General features: G+C 30.9%; 2 protein-coding genes across 2 annotated transcripts; both read left to right on the top strand.

The window, feature by feature from the left end:
- The first annotated feature begins 226 nt into the window (after window positions 1-226).
- LOC127905051 (protein NRT1/ PTR FAMILY 5.4-like) lies at window positions 227-7,128 on the top strand. Its single transcript, XM_052451142.1, has 5 exons — window positions 227-591; window positions 703-920; window positions 1,202-1,453; window positions 1,930-2,201; window positions 6,194-7,128. The coding sequence occupies exons 1-5, from the start codon at window positions 477-479 to the stop codon at window positions 7,032-7,034; spliced, it is 1,698 nt and encodes a 565-aa protein (XP_052307102.1). The 5' UTR covers window positions 227-476; the 3' UTR covers window positions 7,035-7,128.
- Window positions 7,129-13,918: 6,790 nt separating this feature from the next.
- LOC7462788 (two-component response regulator ORR9-like) lies at window positions 13,919-15,211 on the top strand. The gene is made up of 4 exons (XM_002304759.4): window positions 13,919-14,277; window positions 14,381-14,568; window positions 14,656-14,726; window positions 14,819-15,211. Exons 1-4 carry the CDS (start codon window positions 14,163-14,165, stop codon window positions 15,024-15,026), a joined length of 582 nt encoding a protein of 193 aa, XP_002304795.4. The 5' UTR covers window positions 13,919-14,162; the 3' UTR covers window positions 15,027-15,211.
- The last annotated feature ends 2,758 nt before the right edge of the window (window positions 15,212-17,969 follow it).

Raw genomic sequence — 17,969 nt, forward strand, 5'->3', positions numbered from 1 at the left:
CGATTCTAGTTAAAAAAATAAAAAATAAAAAAAACTTGAATATCCTCAAATATAGATAAATTTGTTAATCTAGTTAATTGGTTTGATTAATCAAAACTCAAGCCTCAACTTATTAATTAATTTTATTATTAAAATAATTTTTTTATTTGAGTCAGGTCGATAGAAATTAACCCTGTAAATTCATAATCTAGGCCTTACCATGATAGAGTTTTGCAACTATGGCATTTTTGAAGTTTTTCTTAATAATTACTAATGCTAACAATTATTTTGGATTGCATGGGGTGTTCTCACCTAACCACGGGAACCAATCTCTTTCCAGCTGTTGAAATGTCACTCTCTTGATATTTTCTGAGATCAAATGGACTGTCCAAGTCTGCCTTCCTCTTGACGACAATAAATTTTTTTCGAAAAAAAAATCTATAAATACTCAAGAAATTAGCCTTTCAAACCATGTCCAAAAATTCTTACAACCTTCCATGGATATCGTCGTTGCTCCAATCATGACTCGGAATGGCCAGGAAGAGACCAAGGTCGTCTCTGCCCTACGAAAACCCACCAAAGGTGGCTGGAATTCTGCCATCTTCATTATCTGTAAGCTAAAAACTTCATCATTATCCTTTGTTTTTCTTTGAACAAAAATTCTTCTTCTTTTAACGTTGTTCTAAAGAGTTGAAACTTTCATTTCATCATGTATGGCTGTAGTTGTTGAGGTGAGTCTGAGGTTTGCCTACTATGGTTTGGCTGGTAACCTCATAACATACCTCACAAATGATCTTCATCAGTCCACTTCCACAGCCATCAAGAATGTCAACACATGGGTTGGTGTATCAGCAATCTTCCCCATCTTCGGAGCAATTGTAGCTGACTCTTTACTTGGCCGCTTCAAGACCATCCTTCTTGCCTCAGCCATTTACTTCCTCGTATGTTCACTGGCTACCATTTTTAACTCCCCTTCCTTCGTAACTTGTTATGGTAATTCTGAAGATATCCTGGTGCCTAACAGCTCCTGCCTAATCTAACTGTTCCTTGCCCAGAAGAACTCAACACCTGGCCATAATGTGTGAAGCACACCCTCTAGCTAACTTGACTGAACTTGTTTTTGAGATTTATTCTTTGTGATGTTCATCTACTTACAGCTACAAAGACTGTGCAGTACTTGACTTTTTGTTGATAATTTTGCTCGAATGAATTTAAATCACAGGGGATGATTCTGTTGACCTTATCGGTCTCGGTAATTCCTATGCGTTACCGTGAGGCTGTGTTCTTTATTGCTCTCTACATACTAGCTGTTGGTGAAGGTGGGCACAAGCCATGTGTGCAGACCTTTGCAGCGGATCAGTTTGATGAGGAGAAGCCAGAGGAGAAGGCGGCCAAGAGTTCATTCTTCAATTGGTGGTACTTAGGTATAGTGGCTGGCGGATCTTCTGCTGTCCTGTTGGTCATTTACATTCAGGTAAACCAGGCTTTGTATTATTTCCCAATTTTCCAATGGAAATGAGAGTAACACTTCACACTTCTTATACCACAGCTGTTAAACCCCGCCGGCATGACTAAACAGTTTGATTCAAAACATGACTCGAGCCAAGTTTAAAAAATAAAAAGAGTTAATTTAATATGATATCCTAATCAACTCAACAGGTCAATATACAACCCAGTCAAAACTCAAGTTAATTATTTTTTAAAAAAAACATGGTTTTAACTTAAGAATTGAAAACATTTTTATTTTAATTGACTTAGTTAACCTAACTAACCTATGATCCAATACTTGAGTCGAGTCATAGGTCAAGCCGAGTTTCATTATTATCCATTCATTCTATGAATAGAAGATCAGACTTTTGAACTTGATGCTCAATGCATTAATGTTCCAAAATTATGTGGCATTGATGAACGTGGAATGCAATATTGAAATTGTGATTATGTGATGAACAGGACAATGTGGGATGGACAGCAGGATTTGGAATGCTGACAGGAGCATTAGGGGTGGCATTGTTTATATTCTTAGCAGGAATTAAGAGATACAGGAAACAAGCTCCAGTGAAAAGCCCTTTCACCATGGTGGCACAAGTATTTGTGGCAGCCATGCGGAAGCGGCGCGTGATCGAGACTCACCAAGGTTTGGGCATTTGTTATGAGGCAGTAGGGACTGACGTGGAAGGTCAACCCCGCAACAGTCGAACTTTGGCTGCCACAAATCAATACAGGTATCAGTCAGTTCAAAAGGCAAGCATATAGTGTAAAAGTCTCCTCTTATCTTCGATGGCTATGTTGAAATAAAGAACATGGGGGTTAATGGTTAGTATTGGTCGGGGTCATATCAGTGAACATGGCTACCTCTTAATGGGTTTGCCTAGTGTTAGATTCGTTGGCCTAAAAATGCTCACCTCAAGATGCAGGCATCAATTTTATTTGGATTTTCTGAGAAAAAGTGCAGTTTGGTATGCAAGAAAATGCAACCATGCAAAGCATCTTAGAGATTCGCTGCCTCCACAATAACTCTCCGTTCACACTTCAGACCCTAGAAAAGCATAATACTTTCTTCAAGACTAAGCCTCTGTTATTCAACAACTTGAAGTTTCTGGGGACCAGAATTTTATTTAACAACTTAAATTCAGTAAATCCTCTAGTTTAAGAATCTAAAATTAAGTTTAAAGAAACTTTAAGCTCTGATCTGTTAATTTGCTTTAATGGTGAGGAACAGAGGGTGGCATGGACTCCTGAAACTCTAGCACATCAAGAATAGCTGTAAATTATATCCTCTATACCTATTTTTTCCTGGACAGGACAAGTCCTGTCAAGATCATCAGTGCACTGCTTCCTTTTTCTGTTCAGAATCAAGCCATGTTCAATAAAGAATGTTAACTTTCATTTTTAAGGTGGATTAATCTAGTCTTTTTGCTTTGCTTTCTCTTGAATAGAATCAGGTAAGCCATGCTTCAGCCAAAATCATTAACAACTTTTCTTTCTCCGAGGAACAATCTTTTCTTTCTTGAAACAGAACGGAATCCTACCTACTGTCAAATCACTGATAGCTTTCTTGCTTTCAGGTAGCCTCAAGATTTTTCCCCCTACTTTCCAGGTGGCTCCAGGTCATCAATTTCTTTTTTCTTTGCTTTCTCTCAACTCTCGAGTAGAAAAGTCTAACCTCATCCTGAAACCATATCTTCCACATCAGAAAGGGGGGCCTATCTAAAAGTCGTGGGTTTTTCCACTTTGCAAGACTCCACTTTTATCATTTCACGCATTATTGTTAATGGGTTGTACAAAATTTTTTGTTTTTTTAATTTGGTTTCCAAACTATTTTTTTCACTTATTTAGTTCTAATTGAAAACTAATTAATTTTAATTTCTTATAAAAAGGTGGGATTTAAAAAAGAAGACCAAAATAAAAAAGCATCAAATATGAATGACATGTTATAAATTTCGCAAAATATGCACTTTAGTCCTTAAACTCCAGTACCTCAATGTTTTTCTATTTTAATTTTAGTACAAAAGTTTATTTTTGTTATTTTTAAGTCTCTAGTTGAGAGAGGAGAGAGAGAGAAAGGTTGCTAGATTCCAGTGGTAGAGAGAAAAATATCATTGACACCGATTTAAGCCACCAAAATAGACTACATTTGTGTTAGATGATTCCATTTGATGAAAAGAGTTCATTTTAGGTGTTTTTGTACCTTTAAATTTCATGAAAAAACATATATGAGGTCGGGTTGATTTTGGTTTTTAGAGCGGTGTTTTGAGCCTATAGATATGTTATTAATGGGCTTTAGGTCAAAATATGTTTAAAAAAAGGGCTTTTGGGTAAAAACTATTTAAGCCCTGATTTCCCAGCCACCACAGTAGTCGAAATCTAGGCTAGTCTAACAACGCATCGTGTGATTTTTTTCAAAAAACATTAGGGTGGATAACATGTTGTTCGTCCTAGTTGCGAACAAAAAAAATTAAGGTACCAATCGTGCAAGCCCTGACAAAATGGGCCAAGCAAGCTAGCCTAGCTTGCTAGGCCTAGCAGCGTTTGGCCCTTGTTTTTTTTTTCTAATTCTTTTTTAAAATCAATGATTATTTTTTATGGTTTTTTCTCTAACTTTTTTAATTTATATTTAAATTAATACCCCTTCTCTCTTTCATTTTGTTTGGGAAAACATTTTTTAAATGATGATTATCTTTTTAGTTATGCATTTAAATTTGAAGAGTTTTTCTTATTTATTTATAATTTTATTTTTATCTTTTATATGGATGAATTTTATTTTTAGAAAATAAAAAAAATATATTTTCAGATATTTAACCCGCGGTGGAGCATGGATAACATAACTAGTAATAATTGTATCAAGTATCAAGTCCATGTTAGGTGGTTAACTTAGGTGAAGTTGTTAGGCTTTTTAATGATAAGATATTGTTTTGAAAAAAAAATACAAATTAACAAAAACTAAAGCATGTAGAGAAAATATTATAATATTTTTTATTGTTCATCCTCTCATAGTTCAACATGGATTGAAATAGTATTTTTTTGAAAATAAATATTTTGGTCTTTAAACTTTTTTTTGCATGATTGAGCTATTTTAAGCTTAGGTTTGAACCCAATTGCATGTTTTTTTGGAAGTAGATGTTGAATTAAAAAAAAATGATTGAAGTGAAAAACACGGGTAACATAGCGGCGGCTTTGAAATTTGTTTGAAAAGCTTATTTTCATGTCCCATCTTTTTTAGCTATTAGGTGACCCGTCTCATAATTTTTTTTAAAAAAAAAAGAAGAATTTTGATACCAATATTCATTTCCCTCATTTTTAGTCTTTTATTTTTTAGTTGAGGAGAGAGATAGATAAAGTTATCGTTTGCAACAGTTTTGGCTGTCAAAATAGTTGATTTTTATGTCAAATGGTTTCATATGATGAGGGGGGCTATGATTAGGTGTTTTTTTTTAATCTTGAAAACAACTAAAAAAACATATTTGAGCTAGGAAATACCCTTTCTCTGTGATATTTTATTTTTAGCTTTTTTAGCTTTTTTTTTAATAGAAATTATTTTTTAATTATATAAGGCGTATTTAATTTTTTAGGAGGTTAGTATTATTCATCTATAATATTTTTATATATTTTATATAGATTAAATATTTACTTTTTTATAATATTTTTAGTATGTGAAGTCTTGCATGGTATTTTATCTTTTTATTTTATTCAATAAGTTTTGTTTGTATCAATTTCTATTACAAATTAATTTTAATAAACAAATCAATTGAATGCAACCAAGTAAACAACACATGTTGCGATATTAAATATCTTGATCTATATTTGTGTCTTAATTATTCAAATTATGTTTTTATTTATAGTTAATGACTTTTTTTCATTTACTTACACAATGGTTTGTAATTTATTTAATTTTTTATGATTTTTTATGTAAAAAAACACGTTGAAAAATTATATATGTTTAATTTTTTATCTTGTATTGGTGTTTTCAATTTAGTTTTTATTCTTATGATTTCTTATTTTCAATTTCACTCTTTAATCCAAGTTGAGGGTTTTTTTTTTTTTTCATTGTGGTTCTTTTCTTTCTTTCTTTTTTTAATTTTCATTTTTCTATTAATACATTTTTTATATTTATTTTTTAAAATAATTTTTAAATTTATGCTTTAATTAATACCTCTTCTCTGTTATTTGTTTTTGATAAAGCTAGCTTATTTAGTTGATCGGGACTATAACCCGAGTTATTAGATTTCTCTTTGTTTTTAAAACATGCTTGGGACGCCTAACTATTTTACTGAAAAAATCATGCAGGCCAACAACATAGCACGAATACCAATACAGTAAAATCTAAAACAACATTATTTTGAAGAAAATTCTTTTTTAAAAATAAATATTACTTGGATTTTAATAAAATTATTAGTCGATTCACTAGGTAAACGATCAATTAACTTCCCATGAAGTTCAAAAGCAAACTTGGCCAAGCTTGACCCTTGGTTAGTAGGTCAATGTATCAATATGTCATGTCGGGTCAACCAAATTATACTTCTAACATTCAACTATAACACTAAAATAAAGAAAATATCATAATCAATGACATGCTGGGATTAGGTTTATAATTGGAGAAAAAAAAAGTATGGATAAGCAAATCTATGAAATCATATTTTTAAGTTGAGGAGAAATTATGCATGTCATTTATATCCATTATTCATAGACTTGCGTTCATTACATGTTGAACATTCAGGTTCTTGGACAAGGCCATGATCATTGACAATTTGGATGCCTCAAGCAAGCCAAGAAACCCTTGGCGTTTATGCTCACTCAACCAGGTGGAAGAAGTGAAGCTTGTGCTGCGCCTCCTCCCCATTTGGTTAAGTTGCTTCATGTTCACTGCGGTATTAGTTCAAACACACACTCTTTTCATCAAGCAAGGCAGCACAATGATCAGATCAATAGGACCAAACTTCCAAGTTCCACCAGCATCATTCCAAAGCCTCGTAGGCCTCACGATCCTCTTTACCATTCCCATCTATGACCGCATCTTCGTCCCTGCGGCAAGAAAATTAACCGGACACCGCTCTGGTATAACTATGCTACAACGGATTGGCATTGGCCTGTTCCTGTCTATAGTTGAAATGGTAGTAGCAGCTCAAGTAGAGGCTAAAAGGGTTAGCATTGCAAGAGAGCACGGTCTAATGGACACCCCAAAAGCAACAATCCCGATGAGTGTCTGGTGGATACTCCCACAGTACATGATCAGCGGCATATCAGATGTGTTCACGGTTGTTGGATTGCAGGAACTGTTCTACGATCAAATGCCGGAATCGATGAGAAGCCTCGGAGCTGCAGCCCATATAAGTGTGATCGGAGTTGGGAGCTTTATCAACACTGCTATTATAACTGCGGTGCAGGCCATTACAGCAAGGTCCATCGGCATTTTACTTGGTGACAATCTAAACCGTGCCCATGTTGACTACTTCTACTGGGTGATGGCAGCATTGAGTGCTTTAAATTTTTGTGTTTACTTGTGGATTGCTAGTGGTTTTGTGTACAAAAAAGTTGAAGGTGAGGAGGAACCACGATAGAGCAGGGATATTGGGCCTGGTCATTAGATGCAAAAACACGAGGTTGTATTTGCAATATTTAAGTAGAAATTATTAGAGAAAGTAATTAAGTAAATCGCTTTTTTTTCATTATAAAATTTATATTTCAGTAGCATTTTTTAAGATAATAATTTAATGACAATCTGATAAATAGAGATGATAATGAGTTGAGTCGTAGCACAATGTAGGTTCAATAAAGTCACGTATTTATGTATAATAAAATCATCAATTGAAGTATTTAATTGTTTACTTGCTATTAAAATGAGTTGATTATTAAAGTCATTATTAAATTTTGAATTATTTAATGACCTTAATAAAAATCTTCAATAAATAATTTAAAAAATAATTTATCAATTTAATGACCTTAAAAATTAAAAATAAATAGTAATCAGTGAAACAAAATGTAATAATTTAATATTTTATCTATGAGAATAAAAAGTTCAAATGAAAGCATTTAATTATTTAGATTTGCCAAAACCCGTCCCGACCCGCTCGTATTGGGCCAAATGGTCATACATTTTACTTGGGCTTTTCCACAAATTGAAGTCCATATTATTGACTCGGCATGGGATCGCGTTTGGACTTCATACCAAAAGGACCGTGGGAAAAGGGATAAAACTCAAAAAGGTCCCTAATTAATTAGGAGTTTTTGGTTGTGTCCCCAAACATTTTTTTGTCAGAATTCTCAATCAAGTCTCGCCATGTATATCTAATACTATGAACTTGAACTTTCATTGAAGAAAAGAAACAACGCCGTTTCTTAAGGAGCTTGATGTTTCTCATTGAAAATCCGTGAGAAGTTTAGATGAGAAAATAAATCGAGAATTGTTTAATACTTTGGCGATTTAATTGAATCAAAAATTTATTTTAAGGGTTAAATTGAAATTTGAGGTATGTTTTGAGGGCTAATGTTTTATGTGTTTAAAGTCATGTGAGATCAATGAATTTCTTTTTCTTGAGAGCACGTGAGATTTTTGCCTTTTTTATTGCACTAAGCTCATGGAGTGTTTGTTGTTCACAAGATTTTTTTCTTGCTAGATGGTAGGTATGCTATCAAAATCATCTGGTTCATCATCGTTTTTATAAGGTTTATTTGTATGTAGATAATTATATAATAAATTTAATATTTTTATTTGTAAAAATCAAGTTCTTTGATGATTGGATTTAGAGTTTAAATATTTTTTTTTGTCACCAAATCTATTTAAATCAAAATATGCGAAAGCCTGACATAATCAATGGTATATAACCTACAATAATGATTCATAATTATTATAAATAGATTGATAAAGTTTGACCTTTAAGGGTGTTATTTTCGTGTTTTTTGTGATTTTGCTTTTGTAGTAATAATAATTTTTTTCTGTGCTAACTTGGGTATTTTTACACTCTATTTAAAAGGTGAGACCAATTCTGTTTGGGGTTCGTAGCTGCACCTAATAAATGTGTTTTTTGAAAATAAAATTTGTGTTTTCATCATTGCAGAAATATAGCGGTGTTTTAAACGCTAAACCAATACTTTATTGATTTTGTAGTAATAATATTGAAGTATAGATCCACTTATTACTATTTATTTTTAATTTTTTTAAGAACATGAAGTTGACTTTAAATATTTTAAACTAAATAGAAGATAAGCAAAAGAGATATTTGATATTTTATCAGCTGCGGCGTCATCAACTAATAATTCCTAATTCTTATAACAGCTAAAAAAAATACATTTTTTTTAGAACATTGTTCAAGTACACATTAATCATCCTTGTCTTGTAGCAATTGTTGGAGCTAAGGAGTAATCTCAGTGTGTTGTTGGTATTATAATAGTTTTTGGGTGACAATTTAAAAAAGAAAAACTATAAATTATAGTTTTTTAAACTAATATTTTTTTAAAAAAAAGCTTTTAGTTGGATTTATATAAAATTATATTCTATGTTAATTAACCAAATATTTTAGAGTAAACATATGTTTAAAACAAAACACGTATCGCACCATAATATTCGTAGTCATGGGAGCCTTGGTATCTTACGATGCCATGGAAGGTTAGAGAGACAATGTTCGTAGTCATATTTTTTTATATTTTTCAGCCATCATTGTTTTTTTACTAGAATTGAATTTTAGGAAATTAGTTTCTATGATTAATTGTAGTTATTAGTTTTAATTTGTGAAATTGTTCTAAAATTAGTTTGTACAGAAGGTTCTACTAATCAAAGTTGATATATAAAATTGGATAGAAAGGATTAATTAAAACCATTAGAAAATAAGAAGGATTAAATTTACAGAATTAATTAATTACATAATTCTTACCGCTGCAATAATTAAAGGATGCGTTTATACTTATTCCAAAAGGCATTTTTTCTTGGAAACCAGAGGGTAAATTATGATTAAGTCCCTATTGTTTTCGTGATTTTGTATGTCTCTCCTACTTTTAATGTCATAAATTATACCATTGATCACTTGAGTTGATGATTAATTCTTTTTTAGATATATAAACCTTTCTTTAAATGCACTTTTTTTTTTTTTCACTTTTGTTATTTGTAATGGATGATCATGAGATTAGACAATTTAACTAGAAACGAAGGACAATTTACGAAAATTAATAAAATAATCTTAGAAAACCATAGATTAATGACTAAATTACAAAATAAAATATAGAAACACAAGGCTTCAATATCGAGGGTTTTAAACTAAATTAATTAGTTAATTATTTTGTTAAGAATATAGGGATTAAATGATAGCTTAGTCTAAATTAGTTCCGTCTTGACTTCTGACCTATAAATCATTTTTTTTATCACAACAATATTATTTCATTTTAAAAAATTAATTTTTTTATATTAATTCAATTTAATTTAAATTGTGTTTAGAGACTATATTAAATATCATGGTATTTTTTATTTTTTTTTCAATTATAAATAAAAAACAATTTAATTTTTCAAATAGCTTATACTTTTTCCACTAACTCTCATACATAATTACATTTCAAACTTTAATTATATAAAAGTTAAAATAATATCTTTTTATTTAATTTATATATAAAACTCCATCTCATAGTAGTTTTAATTATCAAATTTTTTTTTAAAAAAACCTGTTTTTTTACAATCATAACTAAAATTCTACTACCGACAACAACATCAAAAACATACTTAATTAGATTAACCCAGACATGTTTGTTTAATAATTATGAACCAAAATATCAAACAAGCAATTATTTAGCAGGAGGACACCATCACATGAATTATTAGTGCCTTACTGGCACCTGAAGACAACACATCCTGCATGGGATTTTGGAGCGCTCCGACCGCGTCGTTCCGAAGCCGGTGCCTCCCTTCGAAGCAACTGCATTTTTCTACTACTTTTGCTTTTTAAGAATATATTTTTCTTACAAATATATTAAAATATATTTAAACCCCCTCAAAATCCTTCCCATGCACGAGTCCCCTTCACCCCTTTATAGCAAGAAAAATGCAGGGAATCTCACATTGATCAAGAAAGCAGTAAACAAAATAGAAGATCAATATCCCGGACAAAGTGAAAGGTCCAGAAAATAAGCAAATAAAATCCCAAAAAAAAACAAGATCCTTGATACCATGAAGATACTTCGAATTTCTAAATAACAGTGACACAGGGATTCCAATGATACGAATAAGTTCATAGTTAATTAAACAAATCCCACAACGAGGAAGAAGATAAGAGCACATGCATGATTTGGCACTGGAGAGTGATGGCACCAGATCTCTCATGGTGATTTGGTGGGTTCGTGCCCCCACCTCCCATCTCCTGGGTTTTATCTGCTAGCCATTTTGTGGATCTTAATGCTAGTTAATTAGAACTGGACATGCTCTGGTTCTTTGGAACTTCAAATAAAAAAAATTGTTGCAGCTGTCTACCAAGAATGCAATAATTTCTTTTCACTCAAGAAATAATGTATTGTTGTTTTTTCCTGGTTATTATTTTCATGATTTCATCCAATCCCATATTATCAGGATTTGATTTTCATGTTTCTTGGAAGGAATCTCATGAGTAATATCTAAAAGAAAAATATGATTTCAATTCGAAATTGATTTAGGTTTTAATTAGTTCGTTGCCATGGTGATTCTTAGCATCAAATCACTTTATTAATTGAACAATTCTCGCAATTTTCATTAACTATTTAATTAATTGACACCGGTTTTTAATGTAATTTGCGTGTTAATTAATTAAACTAGAATAAGTGGGGGGAAAACGTGTAAGAAAGAAAGATGGATCAACTTTAATGGTCATCATGCATTTTGAGACAAAAAAAAAAAGCAATAATAATAAAAATAGAATAAATATGTCTGATTGTACCTTTTATTTTAAAAATACATTTTAAAATTATATTAGAAACAAATTTATTTTGAGACAAATATTTTTTTGTTTTTTTTATATATATTTTCTGGTTATAAAACACTAACCAAAGCGTAATATTTTATATCTCTAATTAAGATGATTAGGTTTGGTGATAGGATCTAATTAGCATGTTTTCTTGTATTTCTTTTTAAGTTTGCCCATAATTAGGTGGCCCCTCGTTGTCGATCTCTGCTTTGGTGGATTTCCATATTTTATCAGCAAAAAAGTTTGGTATAAAAAAATATGTTATCTCATAGAAATACAAACACAACCTTAACAGATACTAAACAAGATAACAATCAGCCCATTATTCAGCGATCTCCTCGAAAGCAACCAAGATCTTACGACGGCCCTGAGAAGCAAATCTGCCATAGAATAATGAAAATATTCACGATGATTTTGACCTAAAACCTGGTATTCTAAATTTGGTGGACGGTCCAACAGGCTGCATGGTTAAAAGTCTCCTCTCATGCTGGGTTGTAATTGGATCGTAAGCACCACCATTTAAAATCATATTATATTCATTGAGATTTTATTATTTTTTTGGATCTGTAGTTAGGTTGAGATTTGTTTAGGCTTGATATAGAAGTATTCATGTCATCCTCGGAAATATATATATTTTAATGAATAATGCTAATTTCATGAACCACTCTAAGAAAATTCATGCAGTCCATTCATTCATTGAATAAAATTTATTAGGTAAAATTAGAGTCACTTTTTTGAATTAATAACAATGATATACTTTTTTTTATAGCAAGGAACTCGTACCAGTTTTTTTTAAGGAATTGTCTAGCATTGCGGCTCAATCATGATTTTTTTAAAAATTAATTTTTTTAGTTTTAAATTAATGTTTTTAATGTTTTTATTATTATTTTAATGTGTTGATATTAAAAATAAAAAAAATATTATCTTGATATATTATTTAAAAATAAAATATTTTAAAAAACAATATTTATTACACTTTTATCTATATTTTTAAATATAATATAGACATGTAAAAGTTATTGTCTGACTTGACTCTACTTTAATTATTATGTTAGAGCCTCGTAGGTCATTTAAGTTTTTTGAAAATTGTTAAAAGTGTAGATTTTTGTAAGGTCTTTATTTATACATTTATAATCAAGACTTCATAAGACATGTTAGGTGTAATATTTGTATTATTTAATTTGAAATGACCTATCAAAATTAAATAATATAAATATTATAAATGATAGTATGTTAAAAAATCTAATGAATCATAAATCAAATGCGGGTTGAGATTTTTAAAACCCACTCAATTCGACACCTAACTTGTATAATCCAGTATAAGTAATCTTAGTCTTTGGTATAGATAATATTTTTTTTTTCTTTTTCTTATTTATTTCTCCTCTCTTGCTTTCATACTCGGAACCACCTCTCATTCCTTTAATCTATTTCACTTTAGTTATTTCCTTCAAACTTTATATACTAAATTACTTATCAATTTTTTTTATCTCTTACTTGTATAACTAGTGTTTTTATACAACTTGATATTTTTTTAGGATCGTCAAAGAATAATAAAATTAATATGTCAAACTCGTGAATATCTATAATATCCATAAATTTTTTAACTCAATCCGATATATCCAACTCGTTCATGTTTAAAAAAATAAATAGATTGGGTTTATACTTTATAAAATATCAAAAATTATATTATATATAATTATGGATAAAACCCCACCTATTATATCCATGAAACCCCTACTTATCCATAGTCACTAATTAATTTGTACACCAAGCAACACACAACAAGACAAGATACAATGTCCCAACAAAAAAAAAAACAAAAAAAAACCCTATAAATTAATTAATTCCCATGGATCGGAATAACATGTGAAGTTTCAATTGCCAAATTCAATTTTTATTTTATTTTTTACCAAGTAATCCTCATGTTATTGTTAATAGAATCAATTCAGACGATCCTATCCAGAAAGAAATCTAAGTTTTGAGGTTGCCCTCTTTGAAAAATTGGCAAATTAGGGTCAAATGCTGTTATTGGCTAAAAAATATATATTTAATAGCAGTAGCAGGTCATGCACGTCCATGGAACCCTCAAACCGTACCTCAGCTTGTGATTGAAAAGGTCAAGTAGGGGGAACTTCCTAATCACAATTATTAAACCTTATTCAAGCGGCCACTCGTTGTGAGTGTTGTGTTATGACTCCAATAGGTTAACCGACATAACTTGATAAATTAAAAAAAAAATTAAAGAACAAAAAGAAATTATTTTTTTTATAAAAAAAATCAATGGATTTTAAGTGTGTCATGAGTTGTTTGACTGAAAAAAATAAAGTGAAATTTAATTTAACTTATTAAACTTAATCGGATTAAAAAAAAATCATCGAGTTAGTCTGGTTAACTCGTCATCGTCATGTTACATTGAGGAGCTTGAATAGTTGTTTTAAAAGCTCAATCGAAAGCGTCAAAGTTTGAAAAATTATTATAATGAGTATGGTCCAATTATTAAAATAGAAAAATGAACCACATAACACCGTCTTTGCTTGTTGTCTAATTCAAAAATCAACCTAGAAGATCCTTAAGATTCTCGAGGAAATCTGCCGGATCTTGCTTTCCAAACTGTCCAGATTTTCTACAGGATTTTCACCTCCTATGGCTTCCCATTTAAAAGTCCTCCACCTTCCCTCCCTTCTCGTCATCCCCTTGTGGCTGCTTTCTTGGTTTCAGTATTCTTTCTTCTTGTTTCTTTTCTTGGCTTGACGCATCACCAGCGGAACTGTGATGGCTACTTTGGCTACTCTGGCTACCGAGACTCAGTTTCATGTTCTGGCTGTTGATGATAGCCTTATTGACAGAAAGTTGATTGAAAGGCTCCTCAAAACCTCTTCTTATCAGGGTATATTGATGTCAAATCCTAAAGGGATTTAATGGATTGTATATTATTTTGAACTTTAGTTCTTGATTGCTGACATCTTTTTGGTTCTGGCTCGTTTTTACAGTCACAGCAGTGGATTCAGGAAGCAAGGCCTTGGAGTTTTTGGGTTTGAGCGGGGATGATGAGCAGAGAGATTCAAACCCTTCCTCTGTTTCCCCTGACCATCATCATCAACACATTGAAATTAACATGATCATTACAGATTACTGTATGCCAGGAATGACAGGCTACGATCTCCTAAAAAAGATCAAGGTAATCAATTCTGATGGTTCTTCAAGATATCTAGCTGTTTTTGTCCATTTGAGCAAGAATCTAACTACGTAGTTGCATTTTTCCCAGGAATCCAAGTATTTCAAGGATATCCCAGTTGTGATCATGTCCTCAGAGAATGTCCCCTCAAGAATCAATAGGTGAGAATGTCCTCAATTAAGACTGTTTAAAACTTTGTATACTTAATTAAATCCTAATCTGACCTGGGTTATTAATGATCTGTGTTGATCAGATGCTTGGAAGAAGGAGCAGAAGAGTTCTTCTTGAAGCCAGTTCAATTATCCGATGTGAACAAACTTAGACCCCATCTGATGAAGGGAAGGTGCAAGGAAGAAGATCAACCTAGCAACAAAAGGAAAGGCATGGAAGAAATTGTCAACTCTCCTGGCAGAACAAGATCAAGATACAGCGAGGGCTTGGAAGTGGTCTTATCCCAATAGATTTCCCATCTCAATTTTACCTTTTTTCAATAGATTTGACACCACAGGCCCAAAGAAAATTTAGATTCACTGAGAAAGATGGGAATCAAGCTATCAATTTTCCTCCGTTATTAGTTCAATTGTAAATTACCACAGGAAATATTCATTTTTGTTCTGTTAAATCTAATCAACAATCATGGAGCTCCTCTCTCTCTCTATCTCTCTCTCTCTCTGTCCAATTTTTTTTTTAAAATAAAAATTCATACTACTCAAGTCTATATTCTTTCATTGAATCAATAGGGGTACGCATGCACGTTTTGTGGAAGAAATCATTAATATTGTTTTGCCATTTCCAAGTTCAATGATACATGTTTCCAAAGAGCAGGGTTCAATTCACGTCCAACCACTTTTATTTATTTTATATGAGAAAAAATCCATTTAAAATAAGACACAAGATGATACTTCATTGACTTTCTTATCCTTCAAATTTCTTTATCCAACTTTTAATAATGAAGATCCTGTACACTTTGTATGGGATCAGTTGTTTCAAATTTAAATTGGTAACTGAGGTTTTGTAGAATCAAAGTTTAAAATATACTTTTCTAATTAAAGGGATTTTATAAAAAAAATAAATTTATTTCATATCTTATAAATAAAAATTTAATTAATTAATGTATAGTATTTGCTAAAATCAAGGTACCTATCATCGATTTTGATCATGTTTGGCGTTAAAGTCTAATTACGCTTTTAAAAAATGTTAAAATAATTTTAGCTTCAAAATAATTTTTTGATAGGTTTAAATCGTTTTGATATGGTGATATTATAAATAAATTTTAAAAATTAAAAATATATTATTTTAATATATTTATAATAAAAAAAATATTTTTAAGAAATAACTTCTAATCGTATATTCAAATAAAATTAGTTTCAATTGACGTGCGAATTTTATATCCCCAAGTCATTAGGCAGCCGGGTTATAGATTTTAGGCTTAATGACTTGAAACAACTTTGGCTGACTGATAGTTTTAGGTTAGAATCTAGCCATGTGATATTATTTTTTATTTCTATTCATTAGCAAACATTTATTATATTCGCATTTTGTATATTTGTAATGATGTTATTATAATTATTAAATTTGCTCAATTATAATCTTGTTTGGATCTTGTTTTACATATATAAAAAATAAAATAAAAAGATCAATATATTATAATTAAGATAAAAACTCAAATTAATCCACAATTCGATTTAGACAGTGTTTGGAAACGCGGTTCAACCTGCATTCCCAAAAATTTAAAATTTTATTTTTGTTAAAATTTAATATAGTTTGTACGTTTTAAATCGTTTTGATATGCTGATGTCAAAAATGATTTTTAAAAAATAAAAAAATATTATTTACATGCATTTTGGCATGAAAAGTTATTTGAAAAGCACCCGCAACTACACTGTCAAACACGCTCGGTGTAAGAACTTGGGCCTGCACCTAAAGTAAAAAAAACTTAATAATATTCTCGCATGAAACCAATAAGATTTAAATCTAGAGCTAAAAACTAGTAAAAATTAGATTTTGCCCCCTGTAATTAATTCTTAGCTCCATTCTCAGCCTAGATGATTTCATCAAAATCCATCATCAACTTTATAAAATATATTTTTAAAACAATATTATTTTAATTTTTTTTATAAAAAATATTATTAAGTGGCCTAACTTATGACCACGCGGTGCACCTAGTTGTTGATCTCCTATCAAGTTTGATAATTATTGATGTTGCGGTGTTAATGCGGTCACAATATCAAATCCATTATCCATGCTGGCAAATTTATACCTAGCTAAAAAAAATAATATATTTTAAAAAAAATATTTTTCATGTGAATATTTTTCAGAAACAGATTATTTTATACCCACTATTTCCCATCAAAACGGTCATTGAACCACACAAATCTTCCTTTGATGATGCTCAATCTCCTCATTTTACAACAATACGGTGCCGTAAAAATATTTTTTTTGCACTAAAAATCATGTGGTCCAAGTTCAGCTAAATAAAACCCAAAAAAACATTAAAAAAATAATATATTATAAGCTTGGAAATATTTGATCCAAAAATACAATTTGAATCCAAGATCTTCCATGAGCCTATAACCAATTGATCACCGTCCAAAAAAAATATATCATACGGGGATATCATTGGATCGTGTGGTGCATTAACCATGCTGGTCTCTCGAACCAAGAAGGGCATATTTGAAGAGATTTATCATTGACAGGACCCATTTGTGTCTGCTGTCTTTGATCATGAAAACAAAATAATATTTCGGGGCCCAATATTACTTTATCTTTGTTTCCTAGCCGAGTGGCTGTGGGTCTTCATTTATAAGGTGGCCCGGCCTAGTTTTAATTTAACCCTGGAGGCTATTTCTAAATTGAATCAGCTTCTCCGGGCCCAGAAGGTCAGCTATATAAATTTCGATTTTTTTTTTTTAGAATTAGTTGCTGTTGATCACCTTCATATGGCTCGATTTGGATTAAAAAACTAAATCGAATAGACTTTTATCAATGAATTTTTAGTTGGGTATTTTTTTTATATGCTTTAATAAATCAATTGACTCAGTTTGTTCATTTCGGGTTATTTAAAAAAAAAATCTAAAATTTAACTAAACCAATTTTTTAAAAATTTACAGCCAAAATTATACAATAATTTTGCAACATCATTAAATTAAGTTATTTTTTAATTTTAATATATAAATTTCAAATTAAAAAAAATATAAATACCATTAAAAACTAAAAATACCAATAGCAGAGCCAATAATAAGAAAAATATTTCTAGCGGAACCACGGGAAGACAACACAGAACGGTACCGTAAAGCAACAAACAAAAAGTTCCTGCATGGGCCCCACTCTCACATGGCGAAATCTCTATGGTCATAGAACTAATTAACAAAGAGTCGGAGTCAACATCGTTGACTAAAATCAGT

This window comes from Populus trichocarpa, chromosome 3, assembly GCF_000002775.5.
Source record: "Populus trichocarpa isolate Nisqually-1 chromosome 3, P.trichocarpa_v4.1, whole genome shotgun sequence".
In the NCBI taxonomy this organism is placed as follows: Eukaryota; Viridiplantae; Streptophyta; class Magnoliopsida; order Malpighiales; family Salicaceae; genus Populus; species Populus trichocarpa.